The 10,571-nt window shown below is 37.8% G+C and overlaps 1 protein-coding gene across 2 annotated transcripts; it reads right to left on the bottom strand.

Annotated features, from left to right (window-relative positions):
* Positions 1 to 3,034: 3,034 nt before the first annotated feature.
* Positions 3,035 to 6,229, bottom strand: LOC120553019 (G2/M phase-specific E3 ubiquitin-protein ligase-like). Of its 2 annotated transcripts, XM_039791066.1 has the most exons (4): positions 5,802 to 6,229; positions 4,614 to 4,731; positions 3,537 to 3,733; positions 3,035 to 3,433 (listed from the first exon to the last, which is right to left on the bottom strand). In XM_039791066.1, the coding sequence occupies exons 2-4, from the start codon at positions 4,652 to 4,654 to the stop codon at positions 3,180 to 3,182; spliced, it is 492 nt and encodes a 163-aa protein (XP_039647000.1). In that variant the 5' UTR covers positions 4,655 to 4,731; positions 5,802 to 6,229; the 3' UTR covers positions 3,035 to 3,179. The 2 variants fall into 2 exon arrangements, with proteins under 2 accessions (XP_039647000.1, XP_039646999.1); XM_039791065.1 differs by lacking the exon at positions 5,802 to 6,229 and having other exon boundaries at positions 4,614 to 4,781.
* Between the last annotated feature and the right edge of the window lie 4,342 nt (positions 6,230 to 10,571).

Here is a 10,571-nt window from a genome sequence, read left to right as displayed (position 1 = left end):
TTTTGCTCAATGAATGGCAATGTGTCACCCAAACCCTCTTTCTGATTGTGTATTTCTGCAATCTGTCTGAGCATGCCGAGCTGCTGGAGCGCAGTCAAACACTGTTTTACTGATTGGGGGTGGCGTGGCAATCAATCCCAGGCTCCTCCGGCCACATGTCAAAGTGTCCCTGAACAAGACGCTGAACCCCATGTTGCTCCCCCGATGCTGTATGTATATATGTGCTCCTAATACTTAGAATGGGTTACATGCAGGAGTAGAATTTCACTACATTGCACTGTGTGTATGTGACGATTAAGAATAAAGTTTGATCCTTGATGTTCTGGGAAGAGACACCACTTTCCCACCTCATGCCTCATGTTTGTGGTGCATGAGTACATTTGTTTCATTTGTTTCCATTAATCATTAAAAACCACAATGGAGTCATGAAAATATTGTCGCTATTGTAAGAATACAGGGCTATGCTAGATAAATCATTAAATTGGTTCATTTAAAATTCTGTGGGAGGCAGCAGCCATTATGATCCATTATGCAACATTCATACTTTTTCCCGCGGATCTTGTAATGCAATGCACTTACAGTCCGACTTCTTGAAATTTTGGGGAAACGACTTTCATAATGCTTTTATTAACATTATGACGGTATGAGATGTTAAATATTCATCAGCACAGGGTCGTCACTCAGGACTATCAGTGCTCCTGTTGGTGGAAAGCTGAATTTGAACTACATTTTTATTTATATTTACTGCAGATCGATGCAGACATGCTACTGCAGGAATCTATTCAAATTATTGATATATTATTAATAGGAGGAAACCATCTGGAAAGGTTGCGCCACTCGCCATGATTAAAACAAAAGATATCGTGGGTTCAGACTACATGGTGTCAGATAATAACAGGACAGACATTGGCCTCGACAATAAATCCATTTTATCCTGTGTAGTGTATAACTGACACTGCATCTGTGATGCCTCACGCCGTACCGCAAAATTACATAAAATTAAGAAAAGGGAAGTGAAAATACCTCCAAACTGTCTTCCCACCAGATGTTGAACATGCTGCAGAGATTCGCTCCAGTAAAGTTCTTCGACAACTAACTAGTGGTCTGGTGTAAAGTACTTGAAAGCAGTACTTGAGTAAAAGTACTGCTTACCAGAAAATGACTTTGGTAGAAGTTAAGTCACCTTTCAGAATATTCCTTGAGTAACAGTCTTAACCCTCTGAGGTCCAAGGGTCTTTTTTCATCTTCTTGAATTCGCCTTTTAAGGGTATTTGCACATAGCCTGATACCAAGGTGCTTCATATGAAAATGTTCAGAACAAACTGCGCTTTTGGTCCAGTGAGGCCCAAATGTGTTCCAGAGCAATGTATGAGAGGCAGTATAGGAGGTAATTCATACTTCTGTCTTACACACACTATCATAATCTTGCATATACACCACTATACTCATACACACACACTATTATAATCCTTTTACATGTATGTATGAGAGGGTATAGTTGTGTATGTGAGAGAGTATAGTAGTGTGTGTGAGAGAGTATAGTAGTGTTTAGTTAGAGAGAGTATAGTAGTGTGTGTGAGAGTAGTATATATAGTGTATGTGTTTAGAGAGTATAGTAGTGTAGTGTAAAAAGCTTAAATTCTCACTTCCTCATTGGCTAAAGGGGCCATTTTAAATTATCATTATCTGGTGGGCTTGCTGCTTTGCAAAGTACGCGCACCAACTCAGAGGAACAAGGAACATTTAAATCAAGCAGCATAAACTTTAAGGAAAAAACAACCTTTTTGGATCGAAAACATTTATTCTTATTTTATTTAGTTTCTTTTCAAGGTCAGTTTTTGTTTGTGGAAGTATATGGTAATGAGGAAAACATTACTATCTTTTTCACTGATACACTGCGGTGTGTTCAGAGAATTGTGAGGGAAACTGACAATTTGGGACATGACATTTTGGAAAGATTAATTTCTGAACTCAATGGTTATAATTATAATAATAATAATAATACATAAGTTTTATATAGCGCTTTACATGGAACTCAAAGACGCTTTACAAACAAAAGAAACAAACAAACAAACATACTCGGACGATCTCTTTCTTGCTATTGATTAACCAGCAGTTTGAAGAGGATGACAATCAGGGAAGCTTTGGTGTAGAGCTGAAGATCTTTGACCGAACCCGACGGGACCTTAATTTCTATCATTTTACACGGGCTCGCGATCCGAGTTGCGCGCAGCAGTGCAGAACATTTTAGTTAGGAGTGACAACGCTGAAATGAATGAAGACCCCCCAGTACATTTTGAGACTTCAATGTTGTTGTTCCAGAAAATGACTTTATTTTCAATTAAACAGTTATGAACAGAATTCTAGAAACTGTAGACCCACTAGCCAATGACGGTAACCATGGCATTCTATTATTTTTTTAGCCTAGTGATCTCTATCAGTGAGCAACTTCATTAGTGTCAAGGCAATTAATAAAGGTTAATAAAAGGCCAGTGAAAAGTTTTCTTTTTAGTCAAATGATTATTCTATTCCATTTTATAAATAGATTTTGATTGTTATCGAAATAGAACATAACCAACATACAAGTGCTCTCTGTGTTCACAAAAATATCAGAACAGGAAGGAAATAAACCACCATTCACACCAAAATGACTTCAGGTAGCTTACGACTGTCCTTACCCCAACAAGTTAAAGAAGAGAGAAAAGATAAATAAATTTAAAAATAAATAAATAATAAAAATAATTAATTAAAAAAATAACAGAAAAAACATAAAAAATTAAATAATACAAAAATATATATATAAAATAAATAATAAATCAAAAATTAAAAAGGAAAAAAAATACACACATATCCATATATATATATACACAGAGATATAGATATATATACACACATACATACATACATACACATGTGAATTAAAAACAAGTAAAAATAAAATCAGTCACCCTATACACATACCTTGCCTTCTCTCAACCATGTATAGTTGAGTTAAAATATAAATTTTACCAGTACACAAGACAATAGCAGGGGGGATGATTATTCCATTTTTAATTGTTTAAACAAGACATTAATAATGTATTAGGAAATGGTGAGTTATTGACAACGATGCCTCTTCAATTTAGTCAAGTTCAACAGGCAACAGATTTTAATAATGTATATTAAGGAGTTCTTGGAAGTCATTCCTGACCAAATCCCTGAGTGTTTTTTAATGCAAAATCCATAGTTTCCTTAAAATCCTCGACTTTTTTCAGGACTGGCAACCGCAGGCAGTTAATGCATGTGTTTGCGGTGGGTAAATGACGGCCTTGTCTGAGGGGCAGCTCATGGAGAAAAACCACTGAAGGTAGTGGAGAGAAGCCCAGGGGTGGAATATCATTTGCTCCCGTCGTAAAGGCCAGGATACCCCCAAGTTGCAAGGGTCCCTCTTGCTCTGAAAAAGAAATACACCAAAGAACACCAAAAAATAAATTGACAAAGACAGACAGAAGGGCATATGAAAAGATTTTTATTCCATAACTAGCAATAATACTTACCCTCAACATCCAGCAGGTAGTCCCTCCAAAATGCAACCACACATTCCTCTGCCCTTCTTTTGTTCCTGCCCACTGCTGACCGTTCTAGTACATCTGCTGTGAGTGGGGATGGCTCGTGACAAAACAGCAGTCTGAAAGCATCTGGGTGCATTCTTATTGCATCAAGAACACCAAGAGTTTTCATCCCCACCCTGAACCTGTAAAAATGTATCATGAGAAGATACAAATATCATTTTTCAAATTGGATAAATTATCACACAGCACATGAAAGGGATGACTTATAAGACAGTTCAGTTGGTTGATTATGCAAAAAGGCCTTGTCTTTGACAACTATCTAAAACGTGATGTTCTTTAAGTTATTTTATATGATACATGCAAGCCTTTATTCAGAGTGTTTGGTTGTACATTGACTTTTAAAAATATGTTAAAATCTTTCATTATTCTTAATCCTTGTAAGCTGTTCAGGTCTGTGGGACCCGTTTTCAATGTTTGCTAAAATAAAAATTATGCTATTTATTATTTCTTCTAACTCAAACTCATTGGCCTTGGCTCATTTTCTTTGAACATAAAAAATAACTTATTTTCAATTAGTGTACACGGTACACCCCCCTACACATAACTAATACAAATGAGGTGTTCGGGTCTACTGGACCCAAGTGTAATTATTACAGTGTAATAATTGTAGGTGCTATGAAACTTTGTACCTGCTATTCTCACACAAAGTTAAAAAATTGTTACATTTCAAGTACTTTCACCTGTTCTGATTAAGTTCTAAGAAATAAGCCCCAATAATGATAATGGTTGATGATAATGAATGAAAAATCTTGTTTCTATTTTATTTATTTTTTTTACCTTTTTTATAATTGGAGTAAATGGCAAATATGAACCATAAATGATGTATCTATCATTGGTAATTGAGCTTAAGTAAACCTCTGTTTAGTATTTTTATATACATGTATATATATACATTGATTTAAAAACCTAATAATGTGGTGGGTCCAACATTGGCTGTGGAACAAAAATATGAACACCTTAGAAGGGTTAATTATGTTTGCTAAAAAATGGAGTTACACAAACCTTTGAAGTGCTCCACTAACTCGATGAACCAGCTGAAACATGATGATATCCTCCACCAAGAGATCTTTGTCTTCTATGCGTTTCAAAGGCCTTAGACGCCCAGCATTGGCCAGATAATCTGTAATAAATCATTGTATAGTATGAACAACACAAGATTAGATATATTAAACAAACTGTTCTTTCATGGAGGCCAGGCCTGTATGTGATGATGAAATTAGGTGATGCATGAATTTATATGAATGACATCTTTTATTTAACTCCTTTAATCACAGTAGTATATTTAGCACTGACCAAGCCTGGTTTAAACATTCATATGAAAGTCAGAAACAAATCACACAGATTGCAGAAATATAAAAACAAATATGTGGCTTCACCACACAAGAGTGACATTCTAAAATGCTTAATAAGCACTTGAGAGCCCTGCTTAGCAGTATTTAGATTATTATTCACTGTAATAAACATATGTAAACATGTATATTGCACTCTTTAATAATAATAATAATAATAATAATACATTTTATTTATATAGCGCTTTTCATGGTACTCAAAGACACACACAGGCTAAATATTGTCACCCAGTCAGATGATTGCAAGACCGAGCATTCTTATTTAACCTATCTTTGCTGTAAAACGCCTACGCCTACTCTCTCTTTACCCAAAGATAGGTGAAATCCAATAAATGCAGAACTGCGTTGCAATAAGCTGCGCACTGATAGCAAATTACAATGTGTTTGAAATTTAATAACAGGAGCGCAGCAATGGGTACTACAATTACCAGTATGCTTCCATAACTGCTGCTGCTAGCTGCTAGCTTTTTCTCCTAGTCAAAGTCAAATGTACATTGTACAGTAAAATATACTGTAGTTAATCAAAGGGCTTTACAGACAATGTGTCGTCTCTCTCATGTAACCAGATTTAATTCGGAAACCTGATTTCTGAAATTATTTCACACAGCTTGATCAAACTTGCTTGATCATATTAACTAGCACTAGCTAGCTAGTGGAGATATTGCAAAGTTTTCAATGGAAAATGGCTAGCCCGTGTTATGTGGGTAGCAACTAGCTAGTTAGCAGCGCTAACGCCACGACCATGCTAACATGAATTTGGGGGAACACTGCAGATAGAATGACGTTAATAAAAAAGGGGTCCTATGTCAATGGTCCTTGGCTATTTTTATCATCAACTTACCTCTTCCTGGATTTCGACAACGATCCACCGAAACGCTGTCTCGTCTGGTAACGGGGTCCTCCGTGTTCCATTGAGCTAGCTAGAAGTAGCAGTGCTAGCCTGGAGCCAGGTCTGACTGGATTTACAGTTCCCCCCCTGAATAATCTCTGCATCTCCGAATCAGAGCTCTGTTGGACTTAATTTAATTGTCGAGACATCGTTGACAATAGCTCACCATTTCCTAAAATATTATTTAGAAGACCCACAGCTTCAGTTAGCCTCTTTCTATCCATTACAGCTCCACTTCAGCCAAACTATTATGATGACAGTGCCGGAATTTGACCGTCAAATACCGCTTCTTCTTTGTCAACCAATCAGGAGCTGAGTAATCAAACTGCCTTCCGTTTCAATCAAACTCTCTCACACACACTATTATACTCTCTCACACACACTACTATACTCTCTCACACACACTACTATACTCTCTCACACACACACTACTATACTCTCTCACACACACACTACTATACTCTCTCACATATACTACTATACTCTCTCACACACACTACTATACTCTCTCACATATACTACTATACTCTCTCACATATACTACTATACTCTCTCACATATACTACTATACTCTCTCACATATACTACTATACTCTCTCACACACACTACTATACTCTCTCACACACACTACTATACTCTCTCACATATACTACTATACTCTCACATACACTACTCTCTCACATATACTAGGCTACTATACTCTCTCACATACACTACTATACTCTCTCACATATACAGTGCCTTGCGAAAGTATTCGGCCCCCTTGAACGTTTCGACCTTTTGCCACATTTCAGGCCTCAAACATAAAGATATAAAACTGTAATTTTTTGTGAAGAATCAACAACAAGTGGGTCCCAATTATGAAGTGGAACGAAATTCATTGGCTATTTCAAACTTTTTTAACAAATAAAAAACTGAAAAAGTGGGCGTGCAAAATTATTCAGCCCCTTTACTTTCAGTGCAGCAAACTCTCCAGAAGTTCAGTGAGGATCTCTGAATGATCCAATGTTGACCTAAATGACTAATGATGATAAATAGAATCCAGCTGTGTGTAATCAAGTCTCCGTATAAATGCACCTGCTCTGTGATAGTCTCAGAGGTCCGTGTAAAGCGCAGAGAGCATCATGAAGAACAAGGAACACACCAGGCAGGTCCGAGATACTGTTGTGGAGAAGTTTAAAGCCGGATTTGGATACAAAAGATTTCCCAAGCTTTAAACATCCCAAGGAGCACTGTGCAAGCGATAATATTGAAATTGGAAGGAGTATCAGACCACTACAAATCTACGAAGACCCGGCCGTCCCTCTAAACTTTCAGCTCATACAATGAGAAGACTGATCAGAGATGCAGCCAAGAGGCCCATGATCACTCTGGATGAACTGCAGAGATCTACAGCTGAGGTGGGAGACTCTGTCCATAGGACAACAATCAGTCGTATACTGCACAAATCTGGCCTTTATGGAAGAGTGGCAAGAAGAAAGCCATTTTCTTAAAGATATCCATAAAAGTGTTGTTTAAAGTTTGCCAAAAGCCACCTGGGAGACACACCAAACATGTGGAAGAAGGTGCTGTGGTCAGATGAAACCAAAATCGAACTTTTTGGCAACAATGCAAAAGCGTTATGTTTGGCGTGAAAAGCAACACAGCTCATCACCCTGAACACACCATCCCCACTGTCAAACATGGTGGTGGCAGCATCATGGTTTGGGCCTGCTTTTCTTCAGCAGGGACAGGGAAGATGGTTAAAATTGATGGGAAGATGGATGGAGCCAAATACAGGACCATTCTGGAAGAAAACCTGATGGAGTCTGCACAAAGACCTGAGACTGGGACGGAGATTTGTCTTCCAACAAGACAATGATCCAAAACATAAAGCAAAAATCTACAATGGAATGGTTCACAAATAAACATATCCAGGTGTTAGAATGGCCAAGTCAAAGTCCAGACCTGAATCCAATCGAGAATCTTTGGAAAAGAACTGAAAACTGCTGTTCACAAACGCTCTCCATCCAACCTCACTGAGCTCGAGCTGTTTTGCAAGGAGGAATGGGCAAAAATGTCAGTCTCGCGATGTGCAAAAAAAAAACTGAAACATTACTGCTTAATCGCAGCAAAAGGTGGCGCTACAAAGTATTAACTTAAGGGGGCTGAATAATTTTGCACGCCCAATATTTCAGTTTTTTATTTGTTTAAAAGGTTTGAAATATCCAATAAATTTCGTTCCACTTCATGATTGTGTCCCACTTGTTGTTGATTCTCCACAAAAAATTACAGTTTTATATCTTTATGTTTGAGGCCTGAAATGTGGCAAAAGGTCGAAAAGTTCAAGGGGGCCGAATACTTTCGCAAGGCACTGTACTACTATACTATCTCACATACAATGCTATACTCTCACACACACACTACTATACTCTCTCACATACACAACTATACCCTCTCATACATACATGTAAAAGGATTATAATAGTGTGTGTGTATGAGTATAGTGGTGTATATGCAAGATTATGATAGTGTGTGTAAGACAGAAGTATGAATTATCTCCTATACGGCCTCTCATACATATACATATATATATACATACACACATACACATATATATATACATACACACATACACATATATATATATACACACATATACACACATACACATATATATATATATATACACATACATATATATACACATATACACATACATACATACATATACACATACACATACACACACATACTATATATATATATATATAGCTGAAATATAAATCTATAACTTTATTTCAGAATGTGCATTTACACCGCCATTTAAACCTGGCATTTCAATAAAATCTGTATGTGGATAAGGAAAAACGCGTGTTGCTGCACGCAGAACACTTTGGGATCACAATGTGACTGGATCTCCCCAGAGTCCTTATGTTTCTTCTTCGCAGAGCCATGCTCTGCGATTCCCTGCAATGTCCAGCCGCGTCCCGCTGCGTCCGCCGCATCCACCCATGCTCTGCAGCGCCACGTTTCATCCCGCAACGTCCTGCTGTTCATCACTGTTCATCAAACCCCCAACCGGCCCCGTCAGACACCGCCTACCAAGAGTCTGGGTCTGCCGAGGTTTCTTCCTAAAAGGGAGTTTGTTCTCGCCACTGTCGCAATAGCCACTGCTAATGCTTGCTCTTGAGGGAATTACTGTAATTGTTGGGGGTTTGTAAATTATAGAGTGTGGTCTAGACCTACTCTATCTGTAAAGTGTCTCGAGATAACTGTTATGATTTGATACTATAAATAAAATTGAATTGATCAGCTGGACCAGATCTTTCTTTTATTCTGATAAAAAGGTGTTGCAGCCGTGGGAAGAGTTTTAACTCTGCAGGTAAAGACATGCAAGATGTCATTAATCTGGGCTCTCGCTTTGGCAGCACTTGAAGGTTCAGGAATTACGAGAAGTACGAGAAAATGCCACAAACACAAGACCTTTATATGTGTGTGGGTAGATGCTGCACCTTGCCCTTTAAGAGGAATCGAGATGACTGTTCAGCTGCTTGTCCCGACATGTTGAACAAATAATATCCTCAAACTCAAACCTGTTAAAAATATTTGTTTTCTTCATTCAACCTCATTTGCAGCGTCATCGAGTCAAATTACAAAGACAACCACAAAACGACACAGAAAAGAATACACCATAAGAAAGATAGAAAGACAACAAAACTTTAATTAAAAAAGTGATTTGATGAATATCCAGGTTTAAAACCAGATTTCCAAATTGTCCACAATTGAGTTGATTTTAAGGAAGTGTTTGTAATTTGTTCACAGAGTCAGGTGCACTGAAGTTAAAAGCAGTTTTTCCAAGTTCAGACCGAGCTGGTTGAACATGAAGCAAACCCCAGTCAGCAGACTGAGTCCGATAATGTCTCATTTAGGAACTGTATGAAAATGATCAACCACCAATAGAGCTCAACTGTGAGTATGTTTACATGCACACCAATATTCCACCATTATCCCGAATATGACAATATTCCCAATTTGATACGGGTCATGTAAACAACATATTCCGGTTGGATATTCTGAATAAGGCCTTTTCCTGAATATAGCATTTTCCGATTAAGACATGTGGGATATATATGTATTATTCAGGTTTTAGAGGCATTCTTTGGACATGTATACAGCGCATTCGGGAATATGAATCAATCTGGGTTTTTACTGCAGTTTACAGCCAGTTTACGGCCTTGTGCCTGTTTACGGCTTATGGTCAGCTCTGTGCGTTGCTATGGTTGCTGTACACAGTCCATCCAGCCAACAGCTGCAGACCTGATAAGAAGGAGAAACACAGCTACTTTTAAACATTATCAAAGATTTGGATATCAACAGGTTTTTGGATATGAGCCGACCTATTCAAGAAGCTGGTTGAAGTTATGAAAGAGGGACGTTGTGTTCGCACGGTTCAACAAGTCCGCCACCGCTGGTAAACTTAAAAAAAAAAAATTCTATTTTGTATGGCTGCATGTGAATGTGAATATTAGTGGAATATTCACTTTTATTAGCCATGTAAACAACTTAGTCGGAAGATAGTCTTTTTTAGAATAAGCGCAGAAACCGGAATATTATGTGCATGTAAACGTAGTCAGTGTGGTTCCGGAAGTAAAATCATAAGTCTAAACCATCCGAGGTAGACTGACCACGAGCTATGAGGTTGTGTAATCTCCTGTGAAAGGCAGAAGTCTGCATGAAAT

This window comes from Perca fluviatilis, chromosome 23 (assembly GCF_010015445.1).
Source record: "Perca fluviatilis chromosome 23, GENO_Pfluv_1.0, whole genome shotgun sequence".
In the NCBI taxonomy this organism is placed as follows: domain Eukaryota; kingdom Metazoa; phylum Chordata; class Actinopteri; order Perciformes; family Percidae; genus Perca; species Perca fluviatilis.
The sequence above is the reverse complement of the archived record's forward strand: the minus strand, read 5'-3'. Positions and strand labels throughout refer to the sequence as shown.

Bases quoted from the DNA above. Each gene is read 5' to 3' on its own strand.
- LOC120553019 (XM_039791066.1), bottom strand. From the start codon at position 4,654: ATGTTTCAGCTGGTTCATCGAGTTAGTGGAGCACTTCAAAG. The intron at 3,734-4,613 runs GTTTGTGTAACT...ACATTTTTACAG, and splicing joins GTTAGTGGAGCACTTCAAAG to GTTCAGGGTGGGGATGAAAA. The intron at 3,434-3,536 runs GTAAGTATTATT...TTTCTTTTTCAG, and splicing joins CTACCTGCTGGATGTTGAGG to AGCAAGAGGGACCCTTGCAA.